Raw genomic sequence first — 16,777 nt, forward strand, 5'->3', positions numbered from 1 at the left:
CAGATAAGACGGAGGTAATCTTCATCCCTGCTTTAACCTCTCCCTTCTCTGATTTCTCCATCTGACTAGGGGATACCACAGTGACCTCATCCCCTAGTGCAAGAAACCTTGGAGTGGTGATGGACAACAGGCTACCCTTCTCCGAGAACATCGCTACGGTGACCCGGGCGTGCAGGTTCTTCCTTTACAACATCTGGAGATTCCGACCCTTTCTCACCACCTACTCCACTCAGCTCCTTGTTCAAGCAATGGTCCTGTCCTGCCTGGACTATTGCAATTCTCTGTTGGCTGGCCTTCCAGCATCTGCCATCAGACCCCTACAACTGATCCAGAATGCTGCAGCCCCTCTGGTATTTAATGTTCCCAGACATTCATGTCACCCCCCTGCTCCGCAACCAAGTGCAGACTGAAGACCCATCTCTTCAGGCTACACCTTTCCCTCCCCAACTCACCACCATGATTAGCCTTAGACTGTAATGGCACTTATGTATAGATTGTATAGATATTGTTACTTGTATAGGTATTGTTTTTTTATTGGCTGTTGTATTGTTGTATTCTAGCTGCCAACTATGGTATGCTAGTTTGAAAGTTGATTGTACTCTTCAAGGGTTCTGATTTTCTGTATGTTTACACTAGGACTCGGAACTGTACTGTCCTCTCAGGTCCTCTTTGCACTTATTCTTGTGTTTGATTTGCACTTTGTTGTACATCGCTCTGTATAAGAGGGTCTGCTAAATGCCATGTAATGTAATAATGTAATGTAATGTACTCAGAACTGCTGTGCCCATGACATTTTTGTCATTTGGCAGACTGTTTTAATCCAAAGCTACTAGCAAGTTTCCTCCACAACTTAAAAGCATCAAATCCATAAATATCAAAACACGCATGAAGAGCTGTTCTAAACAAAAAGACAATGGCCTCCACAACATCCAAGTCACTGCTTTGTTGCGATGTGAAGGCGGCTTTTTTCTGCATAGCTGAAAACTTAATTTTTCATAATTATACCTGTTGAAAATGATAAAGGTTGACCAAACACAGGCTTACATATTGACAATCAGCTAGTTGAGGTAAAGCTTTCTAACATGTGCAATCAGGAAACCACTTCACTTTACAGGAAAGGTCAGTGGCAGACATTGATGATATAATTGGAGGGATTTTTAAAATGGAAGACGCGCTTGTAATAGTCATTTCACGCTTGGAGTCAACATGCCATTCACCATTCTGATCTGCCAACTGAAACAAATTGCCAATTCATCAGGAGTGATGTATCAATCAGTAGTTTTCCGACAGGGTAAACACAGCACCTTAAATGCAATGCTGAGGTTCGTCCCAGCACCTTAAACGTAATGCAAGGAGAGGCAGTGAATGTGTGTGCGTGGAGTCCACTGCATCGGAGCACCTTAAACGCAATGCTGACGTGCCCCAGCACCTTCAATGCAATATTGATGTCAGTACCAACATCTTAAATGAGATTCTGATGTGTGATGTGCATCTTAAATGGATAGAAGGATAGAAAGCAAGTGCGTGTGTCCAGGTGTGTGGGCACGGACACTACAGCATCTTAAGAGCTATGCATTCCAGCATCTTAAATGCAATGCAAGGAGACTGCACTGCATCTGGGCATCTGAAATACAATACTGATATGTGCCCCAGTACCTTAAATGCATTACATTACATTAATGCCAATTGGCAGACACTCTTATCCAGAGCGACGTACAGTTGATTAGACTAAGCTGGAGACAATCCTCCCCTGGAGCAATGCAGGGTTAAGGGCCTTGCTCAAGGGCCCAACGGCTGTTCGGATCTTATTGTGGCTACACCGGGGATCGAACCGCCGACCTTGCGGGTCCCCCCAGTCATGCATAAATGCAATACTGATGTGTGTCCCTGTACCTTAAATGCAAAACTGGTGTGTGTCAACAACAATCCAATTCGGACCACATGAGCTTTTAATTATTATTGAAATTTATTGACAAACAATGTTTTACAAAGCAGTTTGACGCTAAGCTCTGTACAAATGAGAGGGAAGGCCACACGGCCGAAAAAAAGAGAGGAAAAAGGGATGGGCTCGGCCGGGCCCAATCCCAAAAGAAAAGAGAACCTTCACGGAAGGATACAGCTCTGCCTCTTTTAAACGCAACATGCAACTCTGTGTACAAAGGAAAGAGGCTATATTTGGAGGACATTTTGCGAAATGTTTTTTGTTCTTCAAATGAATTTAAATGTTGGCAGTTGGGGGCCCTGGTAATATCCAACGGTCGTTTTAATACAATGTTTTAGACTGAGCTTTAGACTGACATGATTCTGCTTTAGACCGAAACTTCAACAACCAGCTGTCCTTTTCCAGTTCCATTTTTGGCGGACAACAGGAGAATTTTAGCATCCACTAAACATCATGTAGGGACTTAAAAAAGCAAACGAAGAAAAGGAAACCAAAGGGAAAACGGAACTGAAAGCTCCCGGAGCCTGTGTGCACGGCAGGCAGAATGCTGCGTTTCTCGCTTTGGCCGGAAGATTCCGCTGTCCTGGCGAGCAGATGCGATTGGATCCCGCCCCTCTCCACGGCTGTGGTTGGCCCCGCCCACTTTCAGGAGGGGCCGCTCCGCATTTCCTTTGAGGCGGCCAGCATGGCCCTGACTTTGGCCATCAGGTCCTACAGAGAGAGATAGAGAGAGGGAGAGAGGGAGAGGGAGAGGGAGAGGGGGGAGAGGGAGAGGAAAGATGGAGATACAAACATAATCAACACATTAAAAAACATACAGAAAATAAAAATAAAAAGTGAAGAGGGGCTAAAAAAAAAAAAAAAAAAAAAGAACCAACCAGTTATTACTCAGTTATTTCACCACAACAGTCCAGAGAAAAGGCATTAAAATTTCATAGCTTTCACCTTTAACAAACCCCCATTTCCATCTCAAAACTCCAGAGAAAGAAGAGAGAGAGAGAGAGAGAGAGAAAGGAGAGAGAGAGAGAGAGAGAGAGAGAGAGAGAGAGAGAGAGAGAGAGAGAGGGAGGGGGGAGAGAGAGAGAGAGAGAGAGAGGGAGGGAGAGGGGGGGGAGAGAGAGAGAGAGAGAGAGAGAGAGAGAGAGAGAGAGAGAGAGAGAGAGAGAGAGAGAGAGAGAGAGAGAGAGAGAGAGAGAGAGAGAGAGAGAGAGAGAGAGAGAGAGAGAGAGAGGGCTTAGCAAAGAGCGTCATTCTTACACCCACACTAGCCTCATGTTTCTAGAGCGTCGGTCAGCCGACAGCTTAAGCGTGCCCCAAATCCACTGGGCCTGCCCTCCCCAGCTCCCCCAGGGGAGAGACTGCACCTCAGACCAGCTCCCCCAGGGGAGAGACTGCACCTCAGACCAGCTCCCCCAGGGGAGAGACTGCACCTCAGACCGGAGGGACAGTCCATCTCCCACACCACTCCTGCGGGGTGGGGTGCAGACGTTGTCCAAGGCCAGGTTACCGCCAACGCAGCCCCCAGAAACACGACATCGATCCGCACACTCTAAAAAATGAACGTCCGCGCATCTCCATTTCTCCCACTGTTCCCAGCCGAGACGAACGCTCTCCCCTCCTCTCCCTCCTCTCCCTCGCTCCTCTCTCGCTCCTCTCTCACTCCTCTCCGCTCCTCTCGCTCCTCTCCCTCGCTCCTCTCCCTCGCTCCTCTCGCTCGCTCCTCTCCCTCGCTCCTCTCGCTCGCTCCTCTCGCTCCTCTCCCTCGCTCCTCTCGCTCCTCTCCCTCGCTCCTCTCTCTCGCTCCTCTCTCTCGCTCCTCTCCCCCGCTCCTCTCCCCCGCTCCTCTCTCTCGTTCCTCTCCCCTCCCCTCCCGCTCCTCTCTCTCGCTCCTCTCAAAGTTTTGGCGTCTCCTGCATGGTTCTGCCTGTGGACGTTTAAAATAACGGATCTCGTCTGTGCGGATATGCCTGGGTGTGGGGGGGGGGGGGGGGGGTTTACAGATATACAGGTGCATCTCAAAATATGAATATCGTGGAAAAGTTCATTTTTTTCCGTGATTTAATTCAAAAAGTGAAACGTTCATATATTCTAGATTCATTACACAAAGTAAAATATTTCAAGTGTTTTTTTTTTGTTTTTTTTATCTTGCTAATTATGGCTTACAGCTCATGAAAAATCCAATATCTCAAAATATTATAATATTACAGAAGACAGAAAGTGTGGTACGAAAAGGCGCACAAGCAACAGGGATGACCACAGCCTTGAGAGGATTGTCAAGCAAAGCCGATTCAAGGGAGCTTCACAAGGAGTGGACTGAGGCTGGAGTCAGTGCATCAAGAGCCACCATGCATAGACGTGTGCCGGAAATACGGGCTTCCTAGTGTCAAGCCACTCCTGAACCAGAGACAATGTCTGAAGTGTCTTACCTGGGCTAAGGAGAAAAAGAACTGGACCGCTGTGCAGTGGTCCAAAGTCCTCTTTTCAGAAGAAAGTAAATTCTGCATTTCATTTGGAAATCAAGATCCCAAGGTTTCCACAGTCAGTGAAGATTTGGGGTGCCATGTCATATGCTAGTGTTGGTCCACTGTGTTTTATCAAGTCTAGAGTCAACCCAGCCGTCTACCAGGAGATTTTGGAGCACTTCATGCTTCCATCTGGTGACAAGCTTTAAGGAGATGCTGATTTCCTTTTCCAGCAGGACCTGGCACCTGCCCACAGTGCCAAAACTACTGGTTTGCTGACCATGGTGTTACTGTGCTTGATTGGCCACCTGCACAGACCTGCATTACTGTGATCGCCTGACCAAAACCCCATGGAGAATCTATGGGGTATTGTCAAGAGGAAGATGAGACAATACAGACGAGGCCGCTATCAAAGCAACCTGGGCTCCCGTAACACCTCAGCAGTGCCACAGGCTGACTGCGTCCATGCCACACCGCATTGATGCAGTAATTTGTGCAAAAGGTCTCCGACTAAGAATTGAGTGCATAAATGAACATCATTTTCAGAAGATCGACATTCCTGTATTATGAATCCTTTTTTTGACTGGTAATGCTTTTGATTTTTGATTTTCATAAGCTGTAATCATCAAAAAAAAAAAAAAAAAAATGGCATATTATATTTCACTTTATGTGTAATGACTGTATAATATATGAAAGTTTCACTTTTTGAATTAAATTACGGAAAAAAATGAACTTTTCGATGATATTCTAATTTTTTGAGATGGACCTGTATGGGCGGTACAGCCAGTCAACCAGTAGTGTGAACTAGCGCACTGCCTCCACTTCCTGTGTACACTTCAAAGGCCCCATATTGCGGAAAATGAAATTTCCCTGGCACTGAAGGCGTTATAAAAACACTCTGAAAGTATCAAATATAGCCACACAATCCCAATGAAGAAAATTCATATAAATGAGCCGTTTGGACTACAATACAATGGAGCAAATATGTCACCGAATGATAAAGAAATCACTGGTAGAAATGATGGGAATACTGTTGTCTTCAGATGAGCTTCGAGCGCTGTAGAAATACTGCAATAAAACCCATTTATTACTTCTGCTCACGGTGTGAGGGAGAGCTTGCGGTGCGGTTAACATGCACCGAACGGCAAACTCATAATAACCTGCTATAGCCTGGAAGCCCGAGAGCACATTCCACTGTATGCAGAAAACAAATCAACATGCATACACATTTCCCCACAAACAAAACTAAAAGTATTGTGCGACCTTAAAAACCTCAATTTCCTGAATAACTAATCAGAATAACTTCATGATTATGGCATGGATGTGTGTAGAACAAGCTAAGGAAGCATGCGCTCACTAACACGCGCACACACATACACACACAGACACACACGTGCACGCACACACATACACACATATACATATACACTCACACACATATACACATACATATACATACACACTCACATGCATGCACACACACTCGCATGCACGCACACACACACATATACACAGACACACACAGACGCTTACGCACACACACTCACACAAATATACACAAAGACGTATACAGAGACACACTCGCACGCTCACACACACACTCACGCACACAGTGGCCCTGTTCATTCAGAGTACAGCTGACAGCTGACATAACCCAATGCACTCCCAACGTTGTCCGTACAAGTGCTCCCCTCAGCCTGTTCTGTACCGTGACGTGACCAGGCTTATTTCTCTTTAATTCATTGGCGAGGTGTCCGGTCGTCGTGTTCCTGCACCTCTTACGAAGCGCGATGTTGGTCTCGGCGGGACGGTCTCGCTCGTCTCCCCGGATAAGAGGGGCGGGGTGAGAATCCTACAGCGGCAGGACGGGAGAGGCCGGCCCCAGCTTACCTGAGTGATTTTAGCCTGCACCGAAGACACGATGGCCGACGACACCTGCTTGTCCTTCTCCAGAGAGCCCCCCCTGCCAAAACACACAAGCACAAGAGGACTGTTCAAACGGTCGCCAGGGCAGCTGCTCCACACAAAGAACCCGGGATGGATGAGACGCACTGCGAAAGAATGTCCGTCTTAACAAGCGTTTTTAGTGTCGTAATAATAATCTTTCTCCGAAGTAGAAAACATTTGCTTGTTTTAAGTTCCTGTTTGCTTGACAAGTGAAATTCTGTCATCTTGAAAAGAGTCAAACTTTCTCTCCTCATTGGCAGTTTTTTTTTGTCTCATTTAGCAAAAATGTAATGGAAATAAGATTAAGACTAAATATAAGACTAAGACACAACTTATTTTTGGTATTTTTTTGAGGCATGGGCGGTGTTTGCAAAGAGTGGGAGAGCCTCAAAATATTTGCCCTCTCGTCCGGTGGGAGACCACAGCACAGGAGGGGGGTACGGGGCGGGGTGGGGGAACTGTAATAAAGCCGTCACTTGTACTCAAAAGCGCCGTGCGTCTTCCTTAAGCACCTCTTCCGCTCGAGCAAAGTGAATACGACAACCTATCTGGTCCGAGGATGAACAACACCCACCCACACACACACACACACAAACAAACAAACACAGACACACACACAAACACACACAGACACTCCAACTTCTGTGATTCATAAATCACTACGAAATAGGGTAGGTCTGTCAGGTTTTCCAGCGTGGGCGTTTCGCGTTATACAGCCGTTGGTTAAGTGATGTTTGGGAACTGAATCAGTCGGATAATCTCACCGGGCGCGGAGCGATGTGCTTCACCTGCTACATTCGGAAGGAGCGGCCTGACCAAACCAAAGTGTTCCCGTCTCGTGACCAGTGATTCACAAACTGACAGAAACCTAGCCAACGCATTGCTACCGTAGCAGCGTGATCAACATTGGCAGCTTAACACGATAATGAATGATAACAACACATACATAGCAACTAACAATAATTATGCCACGACTCGTGTTCCTTTATGCTTTCCCGTCAAACGGCCAGGGACCATTGATGAAAAATAGCCCTGATAGCTAAATCTGGCACATTTTACATTGCCTTTATGCACTGTCCCTTCTTTTAACTATATAAACTTAAAACTTGACCGACCAATTGGAGTGCAGTACCTGGACCTCCCCAGGCTGGAGGCGGGGCTGCCGGAAGGCGATAGGCTAGCTGAGTGCTTCCTGCTTCCTGCTCGGCCTGGAGAGGAGGACGGGGAACAGGAAGAGGCCTTATTCTTCATCTGCGACTTGGAGCTCCTCTTCCTCTTCTCATGGGGGGATCTGGAGAGAGGGTGAGGGAAGTTAGACTTATAGAGGACAACGCAAAACTTCTTGAAACATCATTTAGGACAGTTTCAGGACAACACAAAGCTTCTAGAAACATCATTTAGAACAGGTGCAGGACACAACACAATGCTTCTAGAAACCTAATTCAGAACAGGGTCAGGACACAACACAAAGCTTCGAGAAACATAATTTAGAACAGAGTCAGGGACACAATACAATGCTTCAAGAAACATCATTTAGAACAGGGTCAGGACAGAACACAAAGCTTCTAGAAACATCATTCAGAACAGGGTCAGGGACACAACACAATGCATCTAGAAACATCATTTAGGAAAGTTTCAGGAGACAACACAAAGCTTCTAGAAACATAATTTAGAACAGGGTCAGGACACAACAGAAAGCTTCTAGAAACCTAATTTAGAACAGGGTCAGGACACAACACAAAGCTTCTATAGAAGCATCATGATAGCCCTGGCTTTATACTACGGTTCCAGGTGAGTCAGACTGGAGATCAGGGTCTGAGCCTTAGGACCAAGGGTGCCCCCCACCGACCCACCCACCCACACACCCACACCCACACCCACAGTCTCTCTCGGCCTCATTTGCAGGACTGTGAGAAGAACATTAGGTTTGAGGGTTACTGGTCGGAACGGACTGCGTGGGCTCCACTGCAGGCTTCAGCAGAAGGTGTCTGCTGCTCCGTCCCCGTGTGGCACTGTTTCCAGTATGGAGTGGGCGAAGGCCATTTTCATGCAAGATGCCCATAAAGACTCCGTTTACGCTCCGAAACGCTCCAAAATAAAGTTTCGACTGAGCGACACTCCACTCTACTGCAGGGCCCCCATGAGACGCAAGCTCTCACCTGATGCCTGAATGACTGAGCTGCCAGGGCCAGGTGTCTGACAGTACCATCAAGCACAACGTGATCGGCCCCCGACAGGCCCGTTCAGCCTGGACACCAGAGCCACTCAGGAGAAAGTGATGTGCAAAGGACACCCCCAGATTTCTTGTCAAATGGTGCTGGCCAGATTCGGGACCAGAAGTAAACAAAGTTTCAAAAATGTTAGGCCTGGATATGCCAGTGAGCTAAAATTTTCTTCTTAAACTAACCATTTAAATCCAGGTGTAAGACCTTTGCGGTGTTTAACCTCATCTGGATGCAGACCACACAGTCTTTCAGACACCCTCAATTACTGCCCCCGCAGGGAGAAAGGGAGGTAGAATAACCACTTTCCCCGCGCAGACACACGGTTTCAATTAGGAAAAAACCGCCAACAGCTCCCCGCCGTGTGTTAACTAAACCTTGGTTATCTCTGCAGAGACAGGTGGCTGGGGCTGGCCCAGCAGTGTCTACGCCGGTTAGCCGTGATACAGGGAGGGCTATTTAATATGCCGGCTAGCTGTTAACACCACAGAGCTACAGGGATCAGGGGTATTTTGTATGCCGGCTAGCCGTTAGCGCTGCTGTGCTACAGGGAGCAGGGTTATTTTGTGTATGCTGGCTAGCTGTTAGTGCCAGTGTGCTACAGGGAGTAGGGTTATTAATATTCCACAGCTCCCTTCTTCACAAAATAAAAAATAATGAAATAAAAACCCTCCTGCCTTTGGGGTGTTGATATGATACAACTTCACCACTTTTATCAGTTGGCTGCTGACATGACAGCCAATCAGAAGCATAGCCATGGAGCTTCACTGTGATCAACAGAAACGCATCACATGACCACCTGGCCTTCCCAGTTGAGTGTATCCACACCCAACTGACACAAGTGGTGATGTTTGAAAGCACTTCACATAACTTCTGAAGTTTGGAGGTCCACCCCAGCTTGAGGTTTGATTTACGGAAACTAGCTATTTTCTCAGGAGAAAATACAACTTTTATGGAATTTTTTTGTTTTTTTTCTTTCCTCTTAAATGCCAGCTCTACTTCGTGACTGGTGGGTGAAGCGACTTCTGAAGCATGGACCATGCACAGACACCGTGATAACAGACACTCCCGATAACAGAAAGGTCGGGTCTGTGACTAGGGTCGAACCTGTCTGATAGACTCCCAAATCTCAGGCCTCATTCGCAGACAGAAAATGTTTTGCCTGAGGGCAAAAAAAGAGTTTAAAACACTGGCACTAAACAATTACAATTTCACACTTATGAAGTGAAATCCCTGGTGTCGAAAGGCATGTCGGAGATAAAGACTCCCCATGCAGAAACCATGAAACAGCGCTCCTCAGTGGCTGGGAAGAAAACTGATGCAGAGGGGGGCGTGGCTGTGTCAGGCACTGACCAAAGCACTGGCCTTAGAACTGGAGTTGGTCCCCAGTCCAAAGTAACTAGGATGGGTCAAATGTAGGGTTCAATAAAGTACACTCAGTGAGCACTTTATTAGGTACTTATTACTTATTTTTTTGACTTATTGGTCTTCTGTTGCTGTAGTCTATCCACTTAAGAGGTTCGACATGTTGCGTGTTTAGCGATGCTCTTCTGAATACCACCGTTGTAATGTGTGGTTAGTTGCCTTACTGTCACCTTTCCTTACTGGCCTTTTTCTCTGACCTCTCTCATTAACAAGACGTTCCTGCCCACAGAACTGCTGCTCACTGGATGTTTTTATTTTTTTACACCATTCTCTGCAATCTCTAGAGGCTGTTGTGTGTGAAAATCCCAGGAAATCAGCAGTCTCTGAGATGCTCAAACCACCCTGTCTGGCACAAACAAGCAGGCTTTTATGCATTTAGTTGCTGCCACATGATTGGGTGATTAAATATTTGCATTAACAAGCTAGTGTCTTCCTAATAAAGATCTCAGTGAGTGTACATCGCTCTTATCTTAAAGTAAATTTAATGCCAATTTTGGAATTCCCTGATCCCTCACTGGGACAGGATATGAGGAGTTTTCCCGTTTATCATTTTTGGATTGCGCCGTTAACCGAAAGCTGACCCGGATTTCACGTCGTCTCCGCAATTAAGGGCCGCCAAAGAAACCCACAGCTGCGAGCGTGTTTGTGCTCAAAATAAAATAAGTCAAACATTTCCTCCGTTTATTTTGGCTCATTTGGGCCTGGAGGTGATTATTAATGTGGAATACAGTGGCGGTAATTGATTGCCTGATAAATGTATTTGTGCGAGGGCTAAGAGAATTAAACAACTTAAGATTAATCGCTGGAGACCGCTGCCCTACATATGTTTTTAGGGCCGATATTACTGAAAGAGGAAACATAATCAGAAAGAAACTTTCAGACTACCGAGTGAGTGTTTTTAGAGTTACAGAACTTGATAAAATGCTTCGTCAGACCAGATTCAATGCTAGTTCGACTGGAATGAGATGGAGGTCTGGGAAGTCAGGGGGTGTGGGGTCATGGGTATATGTGGGGGTGGGCTATGGGTGTATGTGGGATGTCTGGGCCAGAAACTGGCCTCTAAGGCAGGGGTGCACAACAAGGGCAAGCTGTCAGCAAATTAAAAACAAGTGGTTGGAACAAAAAAACAGTACGCAGACCGGCCCTCGAACACCGGAGTTGTGCAGCTCTGCTTTAAGGCCTCAGCATTGGGGGAAACCAGGGTACACTGGCCACTAGGCTACAGCAAGGCCTGTGGGTCTATATCCAACACAGGAGTCCTCACTCCTGGTCCTGGAGAGCCACAGGGTGTGCTGGCTTTTGTTGTTACTCACAGAAACACAGCACACCTTGTGGCTCTCCAGGACCAGGAGTGAGGACCCCAGCACACCCTGTGGCTCTCCAGGACCAGGAGGGAGGACCCCCAGCACACCCTGCGGCTCTCCAGGACCAGGAGTGAGGACCCCAGCACACCCTGCGACTCTCCAGGACCAGGAGTGAGGACCCCAGCACACCCTGCGTCTCTCCAGGACCAGGAGTGAGGACCACCGGATGAGCACCAGACACAGACGGCTTGAAGCCAGGCCAATAAAACCGGATTAAACTGGGGATTCACAGCCTGGACAGTCCAATATACACACAGAAGAATCCTTCCTAGGATGACTGCAGAGGTATGAACCGTAAATAAGGAGAGCTTGAGCACCGCAAACCCAGAAACGCAGTTTTAATAAAACTGGGTGACTGACGTTTCTGCGTCTCGGGCCTGTCCCTGACTACAGAAAAGACTAGAATGTTTCTGTCGACTGCGAGGAAGACGTCGCACGCGCCGAAACGTTGGACCGCCCGTTTTATTAAAGTGTGAGCGTTTCTCACACACACACGCGCGCTCAAGCACACATACACACACCGGGTTATCTGGGTGAGGATCCTTCCCACTCTGTGTGTGTGTGTGTGCGTGCGTGAGTGTGTGCGTGCGTGCGTGAGTGTGTGTGTGTGCGAGTGTGCGTGCGTGCGAGTGTGTGTGCGTATGTGTGAGTGTGCGTATGTGTGAGTGTGTGCGTGTGCGTGTGCGTGAGCGTGTGTGCGTGCGTGCGTGCGTGTGTATGCGTGTGCGTGTGTGCGTGCTGCAATGCGGGGCTCAGGAACTGACGGCCTACTTCTTGGCATCGGAACGGAAACTTGCTCATTATTATCTGTATAAGGTACCTGCAGTCGCGCGGTGCTTAAGCACATACATTGCTACATTTTTTTGGGATTGTGTGCATGTCATTATATGCCTTATTTGTGAAGTGAAACTTAAAATAGTGTATATACTGCAGGGGTCCTCACTCCTGGTCCTGGAGAGGGTGTGCTGGTTTTTGTTTTCACCGTAATCTCAGCAACCAATTCAGACCCCAGAAACCATGTGAGGTGAGTTAACTGCTTTAATTGATCAATTAAATGCTGAGTTAACAATGAAAGCCAGCACACTCTACGGCTCTCCAGGACCAGGAGCGAGGAGCACTGATCTGGTGTATTAAAAGAGTGTATAATGACAAGGTACATGAGATGTACAGAGCAGGGGCCATTCATGTACCTCACACCTTCAACGGCTGAGGCATCGGTCTGTTTAATGTTTGCTTTACTCATCTTCAGCTCTAGACTGTCCCAAACACTGCAGTCGTGTGCTAAATTAAAATGTGATTGATGGCTTGCAGGGCGGGGTATTACCAGACGACACCGAAGGCAGAGTTTTTGCGCTTCTATTTTTCGCTCTGACCCAACCTTTGGATAACTGAAACTGTTTTCAAGCTGCACTAGTATGTTGTCAAATTATTATTTTTCTCTGTCCTGTTATGTGCTGTGTACACACTGTTACTTTTACACAAATTAAATTCCTAATGGAAAAATAAAGTTCTCTCGACCCATTCCCTCTGGGATTTGTGGGTTCAGGCATTTGGGGATTCAGGCATTTGGGGATTCAAGGTTCAGGGATTCGGGGGCTCAGGCAATCAGGGATTCAGGGGGTCATGGTTCATGGATTTGGGGGGTTCATGGTACAGTGATTTGGGGGTTCAGGGTTCCAACCCTACCTTGACCTGGAGCGCTTCTTGCTGAAGCCGGGGCTGTTGCCGCGGCGATAGGCGCTGGGGACGTACCGCTCCCTCTCCCGCTCCTCGCGCCTGCTCTCGGCCGAGTGCGTGGCCCTCTCTCTCTCCCTGCGGCCGGGCGAGCGAGACCTGGGGGGAGAGAATGCTGTTAACCGTGGAGACGGGCGACTCGCGGAACAAGACCTCGCGTCTGCTCTCTGCATTCCGCCCAATCGCAGAGTCCGTCGAGTTGTGCCCCGGGAACGTTCTGTTCCTCCCCGGCCGTGTTCGAAACCGCAGCCCAGAACCTAAACCAGCGCTCCAAAACACACCCCAAAACCATAACCAAGGGACGAAAAAAACACCCCCGAATACCTCACACGGCATAAACCATAACCAAGGGACGAAAAAAACACCCCACGAATACCTCACGCGGTGTAAACGAGAGAGCGCCTATGGGTAGGGGGAGGGGGAAAAAAGGCACACGGACCGCTTTATTGATTCAAGCATGCTTAACGACCGGCCAGTGTGTAGCGTGTACGACCGCTTAGTGTGTAGCGTGTACGACCGGCCAGTGTAGCGTGTACGACCGGCCAGTGTGCAGCGTGTACGACTGGCCAGTGTGTAGCGTGTAAGACCGGCAAGCGTGTAACGTGTAAGACCGGCAAGCGTGTAACGTGCAAGAACGGCCAGTGTGTAGTGTGTATTTTCCTGTCTCCGAGAGCCGTAGGCGAATGAATGGTGCAACCGCGTGAAAAAATGAAACTGCTTTGTAGTATCCGGTGTGTTCTCTCTCCAGAGCTCATCCACACGGCTAATGTTACCTCGACAGAGTTCAGCCGCTTTACAAACCGCAGAACACATTCAAAATTATTTTTATGAAGATTATTACGCAATCTTACCAACTGTTAAATTATTAACTAGACCAGTGGTCCTCACTCCAGGTTCTGGAGAGCCGCAGGGTGTGCTTGTTTTTGTTTTTCACCTTAATATCAGCAACCAATTCAGACTCAAGAAACCAGGTGAGGTGAGCGAACTGTCTAATTAACTGCTTTAACTGATCAATTAAACGCTGAGTAACAACGAAAGCCAGCACACCCTGCGGCTCTCCAGGACCAGGAGTGATGACTACTGTACTAAACCAATCTTTTATTTCTTCTCTGCTACAATTGACTCTCACACTCTCTCACTCTCTCACTCTCACACTCTCACACTCTCACACTCTCACACTCTCACACTCTCACACTCTCACACTCTCACACTCTCACACTCTCACACTCTCACACACACACACACACACACACACACACACACACACACATACACACATACACACATACACACATACACACATACACACACACACACACACACACACACACACACACACACACACACACACAAATAAACACACACACACACACACACACACACAAATAAACACACACACACAAATAAACACACACACACACAGAAGTAAATACACTCACAATAAAATATAGAATTAGGTCATTTAAACAAGGAACTTGTAATTTTGATGTCTAAAGATACTAGAATATAACTACTACAGAGAGTAGCTAACTCATTACTACAGACCACAGCTTCATAAAACAAGTCAAGGAGAGTAACTCATCCATAACTATATGGTCCACAGCTTCATAAAACAAGTCAAGGAGAGTAACTCATCCATAACTACTACAGACCAACGCTTCATAAAACAAGCCAGGGGGAGTAATTCATTCATAACTACTACAGACCACGGCTTTATAAAATGAGCCAAGGACATTAATGCTGTACTCACATCGATCACGGTAGAGACGGTACAGGAAAAAAGCGCAGGACTGCACTGACAACAAATAAAATATACGTTGCTATGGTGATGGTGCTCAGTAATTGTTGATAATACAGGCAGTTTCCAACATGCTTCGGAAAAGGAGGATAGCGTTCATGTTGTTTTGTCGTGTCACATTTGGTTTAGAATTCTGTTGAATATAACAGTAAAAAGATAAATAATTTCACCTTCAAAATTAAGCGATCAACACAGTGCCATCCTCATCACATTTTACCATTCCACATGCTCTTGTCCACAATAATGACATCTGGTTTGCAGTCGAGCATGATCCATATGAATGCAGTAAAATAACGAATTCATGACTACTACAAACCATAGCTTTATAAAACAAGCTAAGGAGAATAACTAATTCATAACTAAAGTTATGAGTTCATTAAAAGTTTGTTAGACAATCCTTATTCATCGGTATGTGGTCTCAAACTTTTTTTGACGTTTCTGGCATTTTGAAGCACTCGTGTCAATGAAGCCAGATGACATTTATAATTCTGTTAACAACTTGATAGTTTAAGGGTATGGGACCGACTGCAGTAAGGGGTGCTCTGCTTGTGTAGGCAAGACGAGCAGTTCCCACAGAGAGGCAGGGCAGAAAAGAGCTTTGCTGAGGTGTGTGTTCAGTACACTGTGCACACAGAGTGGAAAAATTAAACAGGCGGAAACTAGAGTAATGTTACACAGGACGCATCAGGGCCAGTGCACAGACAGACAGACAAACAGACAGACACAGACAGACACAGACACAGACACAGACACAGACACAGACACAGACACAGACACAGACACAGACACAGACACAGACACAGACACAGACACACACAGACACACACAGACACACACAGACACACACAGACACACACAGACACACACAGACACACACAGACACACACACACAGACAGACACACACACACAGACAGACAGACACACACAGACAGACAGACACACACACACACAGACAGACACACACAGACAGACACACACACAGACACAAACGCTTGCTCAAGTGCACAAATGCAACATGGACACACAGGGAAACGTGAGTAATGTTACACGGGCGTATCATAGCACAGGCAGGCACACACGGATATGGGAGTAAGACACTATACAGGCCAGTGCTCACAACCTTCCCCCATACACTACAAACTACCGACTCATCTCTGCCCACCATAACTTGGGTCTGATAGTAAGACAAACCAGATTACACTTCACGAGCACTTCATAAGAAGCAGTCACTTCTTCCTCTTCAACTTCAGAATGCTTTGCACAAAGAAAAACTAGTTGACAGCCCTGAAGAGGAAGAGAGCCTTAACAGCCCTGAAGAGGAAGAGAGCCTTAACAGCCCTGGAGAGGAAGAGTGCTTGTGCTGAAGAATGATGGGAGTTTCTCTCAATGATCAGAAAGCAAATGTGCAAATGTGTGTGCACATGCATGTGAATGTGTGCCTCTGTTTTGTGTGTGCGCAAATGTGTGTGTGTCTCTGGGTGCGTGCTTGTGCGTGCTTGTGTGTATGAATGTGCGTATGAATGTGTGTGTGAATGTGTGTGTGAATGTGTGTGTGAATGTGCGTGTGAATGTGCGTATACATGTGTGTGTGAATGTGAATGTGTGTATGAATGTGCGTATGAATGTGCGTATACATGTGTGTGTGAATGTGTATGTGAATGTGTGTATGAATGTGCGTATGAATGTGTGTGTGTCTCTGGGTGCGTGCTTGTGCGTGCTTGTGTGTATGAATGCGTGTGTGAATGTGCGTGTGAATGTGCGTATACATGTGTGTGTGAATGTGTATGTGAATGTGTGTATGAATGTGCGTATGAATGTGTGTGTGCATGTGTGTATATGTGTAACGGGCTGGGTCGTCACAGTAGTGAGGCTGTGTGTAAAG

At 46.9% G+C, this 16,777-nt stretch overlaps 1 protein-coding gene across 2 annotated transcripts in view; it reads right to left on the reverse strand.

Moving 5' to 3' along the window:
- Nucleotides 1-1,947: 1,947 nt before the first annotated feature.
- The window catches only part of sfswap (splicing factor SWAP), a 71,024-nt gene continuing 56,194 nt past the window's right edge, over nucleotides 1,948-16,777 (reverse strand). For both annotated transcript variants that reach the window (XM_061262917.1, XM_061262916.1), the window contains 4 exons: nucleotides 13,049-13,195; nucleotides 7,484-7,642; nucleotides 6,295-6,367; nucleotides 1,948-2,653 (listed from right to left, as the gene is read on the reverse strand). In XM_061262917.1, the coding sequence (XP_061118901.1) occupies nucleotides 2,588-2,653; nucleotides 6,295-6,367; nucleotides 7,484-7,642; nucleotides 13,049-13,195 (445 nt within the window). In that variant the 3' untranslated portion in view covers nucleotides 1,948-2,587. The remainder of the gene's footprint in view (nucleotides 2,654-6,294; nucleotides 6,368-7,483; nucleotides 7,643-13,048; nucleotides 13,196-16,777) is intronic.

Source organism: Conger conger, chromosome 12, assembly GCF_963514075.1.
Source record: "Conger conger chromosome 12, fConCon1.1, whole genome shotgun sequence".
In the NCBI taxonomy this organism is placed as follows: Eukaryota; Metazoa; Chordata; class Actinopteri; order Anguilliformes; family Congridae; genus Conger; species Conger conger.